At 34.0% G+C, this 16378-nt stretch overlaps 1 protein-coding gene across 1 annotated transcript in view; it reads left to right on the top strand.

The window, feature by feature from the left end:
- Positions 1-3587: 3587 nt before the first annotated feature.
- Positions 3588-16378, top strand: part of LOC105822184 (chromosome unknown open reading frame, human C11orf65) — a 29884-nt gene continuing 17093 nt past the window's right edge. The window contains exons 1-2 of the mRNA XM_012659128.1: positions 3588-3602; positions 4469-4561. Coding sequence (XP_012514582.1) covers positions 3588-3602; positions 4469-4561 — 108 coding nt within the window. The remainder of the gene's footprint in view (positions 3603-4468; positions 4562-16378) is intronic.

Raw genomic sequence — 16378 nt, 5'->3', positions numbered from 1 at the left:
TTTTAGAAACAGGGTCTTACTCTGTTGCCCAGGCTGGAGTGCAGTGGTGCAATCATAGTTCACTGCAGCCTCGAACTCCTGGTTTCATGTGATCCTCCTGCCTGGGCCTCCCAAAGTGCTAGGACTACAGGCATGAGGTACCACATCTGGCCCAATTTTATTACTCTTTCTAAAAAACTGACCTTTGACTTTGTTAGTTTTCTCTATTTTACTGTGTTCCATTTCATTGATTTCTGATCTTTATTGTTTATTTTTTCTGTCAACTTTTTTGGGGGATTTGATTTGTTATTCTTTCTAAAACTTACCGAGATTGAAAATTAGATCTTACATTTCAACTTTTATTCTTTTATAGCATATGCTTTTAAAACTATTAAGTTCCCTCTAAACATTTCTTTAGAGATACCCCACAGGTTTTGGTATTTATTTCCTTTCAATTAAAAATATTTTAAAATTTCCATTGTGATTTTTTTGACCCAGGGGTTATTTAATTACCAAATATTTAGGCGTTTTATGGTTATCTTTCTGTTATTGATTTCTTGTTTAATTCTACTGAAGTCTGAAAACACACTTTGTATGATTTTAACAATTTGAAATTTGTTGAAGTTTGCTTTATGGCCCCAAAAAAGTCTGTTTTGGTAAATGTTACTTACATGTAAACTTGAGGAAAAAAATGTATTCTGAATTCAGGTAAAATTAGTTAATTATATTGTTAAAATCTTTGGTAGCCTTACTGATTTTCTTCCTGTTTGTTCTTTTAGTTCTTGAGAGAAGTATGTTAAAGTCTCCAGTTATAATTGGGTATTCATGTATATCTCCTGGAAATTCTGTCAATGTTAGTTTTATATGTTTTGAAGTAATATTAGTACGTACATACAAGCTAAGGATCGTTATAGCTTCTTGTTGAGTTGACCCTTATCAGTATGAAATGTTTCATATCTTTAATTGAAAGATAAAAATTATATATATTTATGGTATACAACATGATGTTTTGAAATATGTATACATTATAGAGTGTATACATTAAGCTAATTAACACATGTATTACCTTACATTCTTATTTTTTTGTGATAAGAATACTTAAAATCTACTTTCTCAGCAATTTTCAAGCATACATACATTGTTATTAACTACAGTCACCATATTGTACAATAGATCTCCTTAACTTATTCTTCCTGTGTAGCTGAAATTTTTTATCCTTTGACCAACATTTCCCTGATTTTTTTTTATCCATTCATTCATTAATAGACACCTACATTGATTTTATATCTTGGCTATTGTGAATAATGCTACAGTGAACATGGGAGTTTAGTACTGATTTTATTTCCTTTGGATATATACCCAGGAGTAGGATTGCTAGATCATAAGGTAGTATATTTTTAATGTTTTGAAGAACCTCCATACTGTTTTCCATAATGGCTTTACTAATTACATTCTCACCAATAGTATGCAAGAGTTCCCTTTATCTTCCATTATTGTGAACACTTGTTATCTTTTGTCGAAGACCTTTATATCTGCAGAACCCGAAGGTACAAGGACAGGAAGCAAAATTTTTACTAGTGGATCATTAAAGGTAATATTGAGAGGGAGCCACTTCCAATTCTACCCCTTGATAACCAGACTCATGAATGCCACCATATGCCAACATATGGTGAGAAATAGTACCATATGTTGGTTGTTGATTCAGAGCATCTACTACAATATGGAAGACATCAACCTAGTCTGAAAAGTGTTATCACTGTAACTCTATTGTAACTGAGTCTCCAAAATGCTATTCCACCATCCTATCAGGCCAGTTGCTTTAGGGTGATTGGGAACAAGGTAAGATCAGTGAATTTCAAGAGCATGTACCCATTGGTGTGCTACATTTGCTGTGAACCAAGTTTTCTGATTAGGAGCAATGTTATGTGGGATACTATGACAGTGAAAAAAGCATTTTCAGAGTACATAGATGGTAGTTTTTGTAGAAGCATTGTGCACATGGAAGCATAAAGTGTTAGTTCCAGTGAGAACAAAGTGTTTCCCCTTCCATAATGGAAGTGTTTCAAATAATTGATCTGTCATAGGAAGCTGTCTAGTTCTGCCAAGGAATTATGCCATATTAGGTCCTCAGTGTTGGTCTCTGCTTTGGCAAGTTGGGCACTCAGCAGTGGCAGTAGCCATGTCTGCTGAGTAGAAATTCCTGTTGCTGAAGTCTATGAATAAACTCCATTCCTGCTGTCATGGCCACTTTGTTCATGAGCCCATTGGACAAGGAGAGCAGTGGCTGGGGAAAAAGGCTGCCTGATTCCAAAGAATGAATCATCTTGCCCATCTGATTATTAAGATTCTTCTTTGCTGAGATTGTTCTTTGTTGAACATTCATATGGAACACAAATATATTCACCCTTGGTGCCCATTTGGAGAGGTATGTGCACATACCCCTTTCCCCAGACTGTCTTGTCACCAATTTTCTAACCATGTTCATTCCAAATCTCTGACCTTCCAGACAAATCATCAGTCAGCATCCATTTATAGATCTATACTTCTGGCCATCTTCCAGGCACAATACAAACCAGATATGCTACTTGACGTTCTAACCCATGGAAGGATTTCACTTCTCCACTGTACTTCAGAGCCAACTCTGAGTGAGGTTGTAGTATATGTGGAACTTCCTACAGGTCACACCTTGTACTTGGCCTCCTGAAGCCTGCTAGGACTTGAGTTTGACCAATAGAATGTAGAATAAATGTTGCTGTGTGACTTCCAAGATAAGGCCTTAAGCAGCATTGCAACTTCTACTTTCTCTCTCTCTTTGGTACTTTGAAATCTCCATGCTATGAAGAAGCCCAAACTGAAAGTCTATGTGGAGAGAAAGCCATCCTAGATATTCCAGTAATCCCAGCTGAAAACCCAGATACGCGTGTGAGCCATGTTAAATTACCCAGCTCCAACTGATCAGGCAGCTGACTATAGCCACATGTGTGAGTCCAAGCAAGAGCAGCGGAACTCCTCTGTCAACTCACAGAAAGAAAGAAATAATGTAGTTGTTGTTCTAAGCCACCTAAGTTTTCGGGTGACTTGTTATGTCTCAGTAGATAACTGATATAGTAATCTACATATTTAGAAGACACTTTTAAGATTTTAAACCATAATACAATTTTTTTTGATACTCAATGTAAGATTTTACTTGGGGAAAAGTATGTCTTCCTTTCAAAAAAAATACCATTTGTGTTGACATGGGCTATACCATCTTCCATAGGCAATTGCAACAGGGCTTTGAATTGTCATACTGGTACTATGGATTAATTCAGTTTGAATTTATTTGATTTGATTTAACATAAGTAAATTGAGGAGGGGAGTTTACCAAGAGTAATTAGGAGGTTTGCAGGGGATAGGGTTTGAGAGGAGGGTGTTACCAAAGAAATAGTTTTCTAAGGTAGAAGAATTGTTTGGGGTAAAATTTCAAGTCTGTTATGAGCTGGCTTCATAAAAATCCCTGTGCCTACTTGATGCCCAAAATTCTTTTAGCAAGACATTAGTCCTTTTGTTTAAGAATTAAGTGTAAATAATGCAGATCAAAATGTCTGCCTGATGCAACTTGCAGAATAATGTGTTTTAGTGAGGTAAAATGCACTAGAACCAGGAGGATCAGAGCAGAGACATTAGCTATCTTTAGTGATGCTAGGAAAAGGATGTATGATCTGAGATTGTAGGTAAAGAAACAGATTCAAGATTTTTGCCTATGGTGGATTTCATTTAAATTGTGTTCAAATGGACAAATAATAAATGTTTTCATTGTTCAAAAAAAAAAGAAAAAGAATTGTTTGGGGTTGGCTGACTAAATTTGCACTAATGTAAAAAGTGGCAAGGTTTGTAAATTAGTGGAATTACTACAGGAATGAGGAAGATTCTGCAGTGGTAACAACTATTAATATTTACTGAGTGCTTTCTTGTGCCAGAAACTATTCTAAGTGTTTTACAAATATTAATTCATTTATCCCTCACCATAGCTGTATGAGATAGCTACTATCATTCCCATTTTATAGTTGAAGAAACTGAGTACAGAGAGGTTAAGCAACTTGTTCAGGGTCACACAGCTAGTAAGTACTAACAATTGAACCCAATCTGAATACTGTACTGTGAATTCTTAAGTAGTAGGCTGTATTTTGTTTTTCTCCTAGATTACAGTGGAGAGTATACTGACGTGATCCAACCAAAGTTTTGGATATTATATTTATAGTTGGTAGTGATGTAGTTATAAATTTAAGAGTAAAACTCTTTGCAAGAATGCTACCAATATTACCTGGCTTATTGAAGCAAACCCTGAGTGGATAATATCTCTAAAATCTTGTGTACATACATAAAATTATGGTTTTTATTATAGTTTTATTTTATGGTTTTTACACATTTTTTCCCTAATTGGGCAAAAAGCTAAGTAGAAGTAGAAAATCCAGTTTGACCATAAAATCTCATGTGTTTGAACCTTTAGAATGTCACTGTATACCAACGTTTGAAAAGTCTGATTGATTTAAGAAGACAAGGGGAACCACGTCAGATAATGAAATATATTAATCCTAAAGAGGTAAGTACATTACTTATTGATATAGCATCTTATTTTTTCTGTTAAAATGTGTGGCTGCTTTATCAGTTCAGTGTGCTCATGTCTGTTTCATTTTTAAACTCTTCTATTAAAGTATTATTACAAGTTGAAAGTTCATAAAACATAAATATATAGCTCAATGAATCCACGCAAAACTAACACCCATCACACAGATCAATGTTTTCGTACTCCATGTCACCCCCTTCAGGTTCCCTACTACAAATCACTGCCAACTTCCTCCTTCTAAAAGGCAATCACTATTTTGAATTCTAACATTATACTTTAGTTTTGTTTTTGAACTATATATAAATAGAATGCCTATAGTATGCTTTAGGAGTATAGATTTTTTCCTCATTCAACATTACATTTGAATGTACATAGCTAAATGTCAATCATTTTTAATTAATAGGCATTATTCCCTTTTATTAACATACTACTGTTTATTCATGCAACAGTTGATTGACCTTTGTATTGTTTCCAGTTTGGGGCTATTATAATAACTGCTTCTAGGAATGTTCTTATTCATGTCTCCTGGTGTAAACATGCACACACTTTTTTTGGCTTATACTCGAAATGGAATTGCTGAGTGATGAGTTATGCTTATAACAACTCTAGGAGATAATTCCAAACTATTTTCCAAAGTTATACTAATTTATATTCATACCAGCAACTTTGGGGAATTCTTAATATTCTACATCCTCACTAACACTCGATATTGTTAGTTTTTAATTTGCATTTCCCTAATACTAATGAGGTTGAAAATCTTTTGTGAAATGCTTGTTCAAGTTTCCTATGAATATGAGTGTGTTGAGGGGGGCGGCACACGTGTGCGTCTCCTCTATTCTTACTGGTTTTTAGCAGTTATTTATATGTTTTTTTTGTTGTTTTTTTTTTTTGTAGAGACAGGGTCTCACTCACTGTGTTACCCAGGCTGGTCTTGAACTCTTGGCTTCAAGTGATCCACAGCCTCCCAAAGTGCTGGGATTACAGGTGTGAGCCACTGTGTCTGGCTATATATTCTATTTTTATTACTATTTCTTTTTTTCTAATTTATTTTATTGTGGTAAAATACGCATGACATAAAATTTACTGTCTGAACCATTTTTTTAAAAGAGACAGGGTCTTGCTTTATTGCCCACACTGGAGTGCAGTGGCGGGATCATAGCTTACTCACTGCAGCCTCAAACTCCTGGGCTCAGGTGATCCTTCAGCCTCAGCTGCCCAAGTAGCTGGGGGTACAGGTGTGTGCCACCACACCCAGCTAATTTTTCTTGTAGAGGGGGTCTCACTATGTTGTCCAGGCTGATCTCAAACTTCTGGCCTCGAGCAATCCTCCTGCCTCGGCCTTCCAAAGTGCTGGGATTACAGGCATAAGCCACTGCATCCAGCCCCAGTGCAGTTTTGTTACATGGATATATTTCATAGTGGTGAAGTCTGGGCTTTAGTGTAACCATCACCCAAACAGTGTACATTGTGCCCATTAAGTAAGTAATTATCCCTCTCTCCCCTCCCATTCTCCTACCCTTCTAAGTCTCCAGCGTCTATTATTCCACACTCTGTGTCCATGTATCCACATTATTTAGCTCCCTCTAGTAAGTAAGAACATGTGGTATTTGACTTTCTATCAAATGTGGTCATATGGTAATTGATTTCTGAATTATTTCACTTGAGACAGTGGCCTCCAGATCCATCCATATTGTTGCAAAAGACATGATCCCATTCTTTTTTATAGCTGAGTAGTATTCTATGGTATATATACCACATTTTCTTTATCCCGTCATTGGTTAATGGACACTTAGGTTGATTGCATATCTTTGATATTGTGAATAGGGCTGCTATAAACACATGAGTGCAGGTATCATTTTGATGCAATTATTTATTTTCCTTTGGGTGTATACCCAGCAATTTTTGTATATGGCGAGAGATATGGGTCAAGTTTCATTCTTCTATGTATGGCAATCCAATTTTCTCAGCACCATTTATTGAAAAGGGTGTCCTTTCCCCAGAATATGTTTTTGTTGACTTTTTTTTTTTTGTCAAATACTAATTGGTTGTAGGTATTTGGCTTTATTTCTAGGTTCTCCATTCTGTTCCATTGATCTATGTGTCTATTTTTACACCAGTACAATGCTGTTGTGGTTACTATAGCCTTGTAGTATGATTTGAAGCCAGGTAATGTGATGATGCCTCTAGCTTTGTTCTTTTTGCTTAGGATTGCTTTGGCTATTTGGGCTCTTTTTTGGTTCCATATGAATTTTAGCATTTTTTTTTTTTAATTCTGTGAAAAATGACTTTGGTAATTTGATAGGAGTTCTTTGAATCTGTAGATTACTTTGGGAAGTATTTTAACAGTCATTTAACTTTTAACATTTTAACAGCAGTCATTTTAACAATACTGATTCTTCTGATCAATGAATATGGAATGTTTTTGCACTTGGTTTTGTCATCTACAATTTCTTTAAACAGTGTTTTGTAGTTTTCCTGTACAGATCTTTCACCTCCTTGGTTAAATATATTTCTAGGTATTTTACTTATTTCTTTTGTATCTATTATAAATGGGATTACCTTCTTGATTTGGCTTTCAGCTTGATTGTTATTGGTGTATAGAAATGCTACTGATTTTTGTACGTTGATTTTGTATCCTGAAACTTTACTGAATTCATTTGTCAAATCTTTTGGAGGTGTCTTTAATAGTTGTGCATTTTGACATGTCTGGAAGTTCCCTGAGAAGCACAGAGGTTTGCCTTTGTTTCACTGCTCTCCATGCAGTCCCAGGCCTGGGCTAGCTTCTAGCATTTAAAGTCATATACTACCTGCAGCCACCTGAGGCAAGAGATAGGGCAGACAAGACAAGAACAGGCAGACCCAACAGGCTAGGAAGGAGGAAGCTGAGGAGAAAGATACATGGAGATGTCTTAACAAATAGAGAATATTCAAAAAGAGGTAAAAGATTAGTGATTATCAGGGCCTGGGGGAAAAGGGGCGTGACTGCTTAATGGGTATAGGATTTCCTTTTGGAGTGATGAAAATGTTCTAGAAGTAGATAGTAGCTGTACAATATTATGAAAGTACTAAATGTCACTAATGTTAAATTATGTCATGTGTATTTTACCACAATAAAAATATTTTAAAAATCTGTTGGAATTTTGATTGGGATTGTATTGAATATTTAGATCAATTTGAAAAAAACTGATATCATGGAGCTCCAATCCATGTCCATTTGTGGGAAATATGAGATGTGCTACTCAGATCCCTCTTTACAGAAGGGCTTGCTACCCAATCACAGGGAGTATGGTCAGTAGATAGTCTCCAGCTATGAGGATCTTCAGTTCCTATCCTAACTGAAGACAACTGCCTGACCCTGGATCAGTGCTTTCCAGGACAGCCAACGTCCTGTGACTGAGCAGAGTGTGGAGGGTGGGGAGGTGGGTATAAAAGCCGTTGTGATATGGAACAACTCTATTGGACAGTATTGTTGCAGTTCAAATTCTTTCTCTGCCCAGTTCTTCTTCCTTCCCCTTCCTGTCATAGGTGTTGATACCTAATAAGCTTGTGGCACTCAAACTTCATATCAGCATCTTCTTTTGGAAAATCTAATTTGTAACATTATTTAATTCTATATTTTCTCTCAATAATGCTTTATAATATTCTGTATAGAAGTCTTGCACATCTTTTGTTAGATTTATGCACTGCTCTTTGATGCACCTATAAAAGGTAATTACAAAATTTTTATTTTCTAATTTTTGGTGCTAATGCTAGTATAATAGACAATCAATTTTTGTGTATTAGCTTTATTCCCGGCAAATTTATAATCCTCATTTATTAATTCTAATAATTTGTATATAGATTCTTTTGGATTTTCTATATAAACAATCCTATTATCCTCAAATAATGAGTTTTATCTTTCCCTTCCCAAACATTATATATTTTATTTCTTTTTCTTGCCATTTTGTACTGTCTAGCACCTTCAGTAATGGTGAATAGAAGTGATAACCACTGTCTCATTCTTGATCTCAGAGGGAAGGTGCTCAGTACTTCATCATTAAGTATTAAATGTACTATTGGGTTTTTGTAGAAATCTCGTATCTGATTTAAAAAGTTCCCTTCTATTTCTGTTGAGCTAAAAGAGATTTTTTTAATCTAAGAATAGATGCTAAATTTTATGAGATATTTTTCTGGTTTAATTGAGAGAATATTTTTCTTTTGTTCTGATTTTGTTTGAATGTTAAATATTCTTAGCATTCCTAGAATATGCACATTTTGGTCATGATGTTTTATCCTTTTTTTTTTTAATGAGACAGAGTCTTGCTGTGTTGCCCAGGGTAGAGTTCCATGATGTCTGCCTAACTCACAGCAACCTCGAACTCCTGGGCTCAAGCAATCCTCCTGCCTCAGCCTCCCAAGTTGCTGGGATTACAGGCACACACCACCACGCCTGGATAATGGGGTCTTGCTCTTGCTGAGGCTGGTCTTGAACTCCTGACCTCAAGTGATCCTCCCACTTTGACCTCCCAAAGTGCTAGGATTACAGGCGTGAGCCACTGTACCCAGCCTATCCTTTTTAAATATTACTGAATTTAGTTTGCTAATATTTTGTGTAAATTTTTTCACCTGTGTTCACACAAAACATGTAATTTACTGTCTCTGCCAGATTTTGTTATCAAATTTAGCTGGCCTCCTAAAACAAATTGGGAAATGTTCCTTCTCCAATTATATTCTGGATTTTTTTTTTTTTTTACATTTAGTATTATTTCTGCCTTAAATTTTTCTGAGGTTTTACCAATGAAGCCCTTTGTGCCAGAAGTTTTCTTTGTGAGAAGATTGTAAATTATAAATGCAATTTATAGCTATAGGTCTATTTCCTATTTATTCTTGTGCTAGATTTGATAAGTTGTATTTTTCTAGGAAGTTGTCATCTAAATTTCCAAATTTATTAGCTTAAAATTGTTTATAATATGCTCTTATGGTCTTTCTGATGTCTTAGAATCTGTAATATTAATAGTTCTCTTTATTTCACTCCTGATATTGGTATTTGTGTCTTCTCTCTTTTTTCTTGGCCAATCTCATTGGGGTTTTTCACTTTTATTAGTCTTTTCAAAGAACCAACTTTTGACTCTTTTGTCCCTATCTATTGTTCATTCATTTCCTACTTCATCATTTTCTGCTGCTTATTATTTCTTTCATTTTCTTTGAATTGTATTAGCTAGTATTTTTCTAACTTTTTGAAATGGATGCTTAATTTATTGATTTTTAGCCTTTTCTGATATAATCATTTAAAACTACAAATTTTTATCTAAGAATGGTTTTAGCTGCAGCTTACAAGTTTTGATATGTCATTTTCATCATTAAATTCAATTTAAAATATTTTTTAAATTTCTACTGTGATTTATTCCAGTTATTTAGAATTATACTTTAAAACATTCCAAACATTTGGGAATTATCACATTATCTTTTTGTTACAGTCTTTATCTTAATTGCATTGTAATTTCAATACTCTGTTGTCTATTTTTATAAATTTTTATCTGTACTTGAATATGTATTCTTTAGTTGTTGAGCATAGTATTGCATAGTTGTCAATTAGGTCAAGTTGTCAGTTATGTTGCTCAAATCTTCTATATCCTTACTGATTATTTTGACTAGTTGTACTATGAGCAACTGAGAGGTATATATTAAAATCTCCATGATTGAATATTTTTCTATTTTTCTGATAGTTTATATATATTTATGAGCATGTTATTAAATGAATACCAACTTAAGACTATTGTACCTTTCTTATGAATTAAACCTATTATCATTATGAGGTATCTCCCTTTATCTTTAGTAATACTCTTTGCCTTAAGGTCTCAAAACTCTGATATTAATGCAGCCACACCAAGTATCTCTTATTTACATGTATCTTTCCCGTTATTTTACTTTCACCATTCTGAATCTTTATATTTTAGCTGTATCTTTTTGTAGGCAGCCATGTTGTTAGCTAACATTTTTATCCAGTAGGATACTCTTTGCATATTGTTGGAGCATTTACGCTATTCACATGTAATGCTGTTACTGATATTTGGGGATTTCAATCCATGCTTTTACTGTTTACTATATATATGTCTCAGATGTTCTATGTTCTTTTTCAATACTTTATGGCCTTCTTTGGGACTGATTTTTTTTGTTTTGTTTTTAGTTTTTCTCTCTGTATTACCATTCTTTTATGGGGTTTTTGGGGGGGGGGTTTGTTTTTGTTGTGTTTTATTTTATTTTATTTTTTATTTATTTATTTTTTTGAGACAGTCTTGCTTTGTTGCCTAGGCTGGTGCAGTGGTGTCATCATAGCTCTATGCAACTTTAAACTCAAGCAATCCTCCTGCCTCAGCCTCCTGAGTAGCTGGGACTACAGGTGTATGCCACCACACCTGGATAATTTTTTTTGTTTTATGTAGAGATGGGATCTTGCTATGTTGCAAGGATGCTCTGGCCTCAAATGATCCTCCAGCCTTGGCCTCTCAAAATGCCAGGATTACAAGCATGAGCGACTGTGCCCGGCCTATATTACCATTCTTTTATGCTTATCCAAGAGATTGCAACATGTATATTTGACTTATGAAAATCATATTTAGATTGGCATTTTTATCTTTTCCCAGACAATGCACTTATTTCCCTTACCTCCTTTTAATTTATGTACTCTTGCTGTTGTACTTTTAAATTCTCTATTGCTGGATCATAGGGTAAGAATATGTTTAGTTTAATAAGAAACTGCTGAACTTTTCCCAATGTGGCCATACCATTTTGCATTCCCTCCAACAAGAAGTGAGAGTTCCTATTGGTTCACATCTTGGAGCATTTGGTGTTGTCAGTGCTTGAATTTTACCCATTCTAATATCTGTGTAGAGGTATCTCATTGTTTTAATTTACAATTCCTAATGACATATAATGTTGAGCACTTTTCATATATACTTATTTGTCACCTGTATATCTTCTTTGGTGAGATGTCTTTACAGACCTTTTGCCCATTTTTAAATCGTTTATGGAGTTTTAAGTGTTCTTTGTATATTTTGGATACCAGTCCTTTATCAGACACGTGTTTTGCAGAGCTTTTACCCCAGTCTATGGCTTGTCTTTTCATTATTTTGGCACATTTTAATTTTAATTATTAAACTTTTAATTTTTATAATTTTTTTCTTCTAGCTATCATGCTTTGGTGTTATATCTAAAAAGTCATTACCAAACCCAAGCTTACCTAGATTTCCTCTGATGTTATCTTCTAAGAGTTCTTAGTTCTGCATTTTACATTTAGGTTAATGATCCATTTTCAGTTAATTTTTTGGGGAAAGTGTAAGATATATGTCTAGAGTCTTTTTTTTTTCTTGCCTATGAATGTCCACAATGTCCCAGTGATGTTCCAGCATCATTTGTTGAAAACTACCCTTTCTCCATTAAATTGCCTTTGGTTCTTTGTCAAAATCAGTTAACTATAATTGTGTGTAGGTCTATTTCTGATCTCTCACTTCCATTCTATTAATCTTTCACCAATACCACACTATCTTGATTACTGTAGCTTAATAGTAAATCTTGAAGTTGAGTAATGTTAGTCCTCCAACTTTGTTGTTCTCTTAAACTTCAGTATGTGGTGGCTGTTCTGGGTCTTTTGCCTTTCCATGTAAAATTTAGAATGAGTTTGTCCTTATATACAAAATAAGTTGCTGAGATTTTAATTGAGATTGCATTGATTGTACAGGTCAAGTTGGGAAGAACAGACATCTTGACAATATTAAGTCTTCCTATCTAGGTATATGGAATATTTCTTGATTCATTTATATCTTCTTTGATTTCTTTCATCACAGTTTTATAGTTTTTCTCATATAGATTTTGAAATATTTTGTTAAATTTATATCTAAGTATTTTACTTTGTAGGATCTGAATGTAAATGGCATTGTGTTTTTTAAATTTCAGATTCCAATTGTTCCTTGCTGGTAAATAAGCAATTGATTTTTAAATTTTAACCTTTTGATTTACTGGGATTTTTTACATAGATAATCATTTCATTTATGAACAAAGTTTCTTTTTCCCATCTCACTCTGTATACATTTCATTTCCTTTTCTTATTGCATCAGCTAGGACTTCCAGTATGATGTTCAATAGGAAAGGTGAGGGGATATCTTTGCCTTGTTCCTGATCTTAGTAGGAAAGCATCTAGTTTCTTACCATTAAGTATGATGTTAGTTTTATGTTTCTTATAGATGTTGTCAAGTAAAGGAAGTTCCCCTCTATTCCTACATTGATGAAGTTTTTATCACAAATGGATATTGGATTTTGTCAAATTCTTTTTCTGCATCTACCAATATGATCATATGACTTTTCTTCTTTGACCTGTTGATGTAATGCAAAATGGCCTTGCATATCTGGAATAAATACAAGTTGGTCATGGTGTATAATTACTTTTATACATTGTTGAATTTAGCTTGCTAATTATTTGAGGATTTTTGCATCCATGTTCATGAGAAATATTGGTCTGTAGTTTTCCTTGCTTGTAATGCCTCTTTCTGGTTTTGGTATTAGGGTGATGCTGACCTCATAGAATGTATTAGGAAGTATTTCTTTTGATTTTATTTTCTGGAAGAGATTTTAGAGAATTAGTATAATTTCTTCCTTAAATCTTTGGTAGAATTCACCAATTAACCTGTCTGTGCCTGGTGCTTTTTGTTTTAAAGGGTTATAATTATTGATTCAATTTCTTTAATAGAGATAGGTCTATTCAAATTATCTATTTCTCCTTGCATGATTTTTGGTAAATTGTGTCTTTCAAAGAGTTGGTCCATTTCATCTAGGTTATCAAATTGTAGCATAGAATTATTTGTGTTCTTAAAATTTGTTTATTATCCTTTTAGTGTCCATGGAGTCAGTAGTGATGGCTTCTGTTTCATTTCTGATATTAGTAATTTGTGTCTTCTGTCTCTTTTTCTTAGTTACCCTGGCCAGAGCTTATTAATTTTATTGATCTTTTCAAAGAAGCATTTTGTTTCTTTGATTTTCTCTATTGATTTTTTTGTTTTCAATTCCATTGACTTTGGCTCTAATTTTTATTGTTTATTTTCTTCTGCTTACTTTGAATTTAATTTGCTTTTCTTTTTCTAGTTTCTTAAGGTAGAACCTTAGATTATTTATTTCAGATCTTTCTTGTTTTATAATATATGCATTCAATGCTATAAATTTTCCTCGAAGCAGTGTTTTTGTTGCATCCCTAACATTTTTATGAGTTGTATTTTCATTTTCATTTAGTTCAAAGTATTTTTTAACTTCTCTTGAGACTCCTTATTTGACCTATTTGTTATTTAGAAGTATGTTGTTCCAAGTTTTAGGGTTTTTCAGCTATCTTTCTATTACTGATTTCTAGTTTAATTTCTTTGGGATGTGAGAGCATAATTTGTATGATTTCTGTTCTTTAAAATTTTTAAGATGTGTTTTTGGCCCAGGATGTGGTCTGTCTTGCTGAATATTCTGTGTGAGCTTGAGAAGAATGTATATTCTGCTGTTTTTAGATGAAGTGTTCTATAAATGTCATTTAGATCCATTTGAGTGATGGTGCCTTACTGATTTTCTGCCTGCTGAATCTGATAGTGGGGTGTTAAAATCTCCAATTATAATAGTGGATTTCTTTATTTTTCCTTACTGTTCTTTCAGGTTTTGCTTCATATATTTTGATTCTCTGTATATACACATTATATACAGGGATTATTATGTCTTCTTAGAGAATTGATCATTATCATGTAATGCTCCTCTTTAACCCTGATAATTTTCCTTGCTCTGAATTTGGCTTTGTCTGAAATTAATATAGATGCTCACCTTTCATTTGATTAGTGCTATTATCATATATCTTTCTCCTTCCCTTTTCTTTTAACCTCTCTGGGTCTTTATATTTGGAGTGAGTTTCTTGTAGAAAGCATATAGTTGGGTCATGTTTTTTTAATCCACTCTAATAGTCTCTCCCCTTTATTTGGTGTGTTTAGACCACTGACATTTAAAGTTATTGATATAGTTTAATTGATACTGTGTTATTATGTCTTTTTTTGCCTTTATTCTTTCTATATATCTTTCTTTTTTTGTCCTTTGCTCTTTTTATGCCTTTTGTGTTTTTGTTTTTTTTTTTTTTTGAGACAGAGTCTCGCTCTATTGCCCAGGCTAGAGTGCTGTGGCATCAGCCTAGCTTACAGCAACCTCAAACTCCTGGGCTCAAGCAATCCTTCTGCCTCAGCCTCCCAAGTAGCTGGGACTACAGGCATGCGCCACCATGCCCGGCTAATTTTTTCTATATAATTTTAGTTGTCCAGCTAATTTCTTTGTATTTTTAGTAGAGACGGGGTCTCGCTCTTGCTCAGGCTGGTCTCGAACTCCTGAGCTCAAGCAATCCTCCTGCCTCGGCCTCCCAGAGTGCTAGGATTACAGGTGTGAGCCACCGCGCCCGGCCGCCTTCTGTGGTTTTAATTGAACATTTTATATGATTCTATTTTCTCTCTTCTTTTAGCATATCAATTATACCTCTTTTTTATTTTTTATAATTGGTTGCCCTAGAGTTTGCGCTGAACATTTACAACTAATCTAAGTCCACTTTAGGTAACAGTATCCCACTAAATGAAATCTTCCATAGTCTCTCGTAAACGTAAGAAATAGAGTCATGCTAAAGGGAAAGGATCTTCCTCAAATACACAGCTTATCTCCTACCTTGAACATATTTGCCATATTTGGGGTCTGAAGGGAATATAAGGACAAAGAATTAAGCTCAGATCTTCCCAAAGAGTATAATTGAATTTCCCATAGTCTTTCATTATTGAGGAGGTAGAAACCTGCCAGGATCTCTTATAAAAGCCCAAAGGACCACATCTGAGAAACAGGGAAAAACCAGAAATGGACACACCAAATGTGGATTACTAAAACTGCAATCCAGACTTAATCCAGCTCAGTCTCTGATTTTATTGGCATGATCAGTACCTTATCCTGACTGACTAAAAGATGAAGGGTAAATCCTTTCTAGTGAAGCCTCTACAGTTTTTGTATATGTAGTGTCTAAGATACAATGAAAAATTACTAGACATGTAAAGAGGCAAGTGAATGTGAACAATAATCAAAAGGAAAATACAAACCATAGAAATGACCCAATAATGATTCAGAAAGTTAGCATATAAGACTTCAGAATAACTGTGATTAGTAAGTTTTTAAAAAATGAAGAAAATGATAGGCAAAAATGGATGAGGATGTGGAGAATTCCAGCAAAGAATTTTGATCTATAAATAAGCAAATGGGCATTCTAAAACTAAAATTATCCTCTATGAAATTAGAAATATATTGGGTGGGTTTAACATAAAATTGGTCCCAGCTGAAGACAGGATTACTGAACTGAAAGACAAGTTAATAGACAATATCCAAACTGAAGCTCAGGAAGAAAAATAATGGGAAAAATAAATAAATAACTGAGAATAATAGACATGTGGGACACAATACAAAGGTCTAATATATATGTATTAATAATTGAAGTTCCAGAAGGAAAGAAGACATAAAATGGGGCAGAAGCAATATTGGAAGAGAAAATAAATCAAAATTTCCAAAATTGATAAAAGAAATGAATCCATATATTTAAGAAGTGCTGAACTACAAATGATATAAATACAAAGAAAACCACACACCTGGGCACATCACAACCAAATTCTTAAAAAACAAAGACAAAACTACAATCTGAAAATCAGCTAAAGAAAAAAAACATTAAGGAAGCCAGAAATAATAGAATTGCTTCTTTTGTGTACTGAAAGGGGGGAAAAAAAA

Source organism: Propithecus coquereli, unplaced genomic scaffold, assembly GCF_000956105.1.
Source record: "Propithecus coquereli isolate 6110/MARCELLA unplaced genomic scaffold, Pcoq_1.0 Scaffold6, whole genome shotgun sequence".
NCBI lineage: Eukaryota > Metazoa > Chordata > Mammalia > Primates > Indriidae > Propithecus > Propithecus coquereli.
The sequence above is the reverse complement of the archived record's forward strand: the minus strand, read 5'-3'. Positions and strand labels throughout refer to the sequence as shown.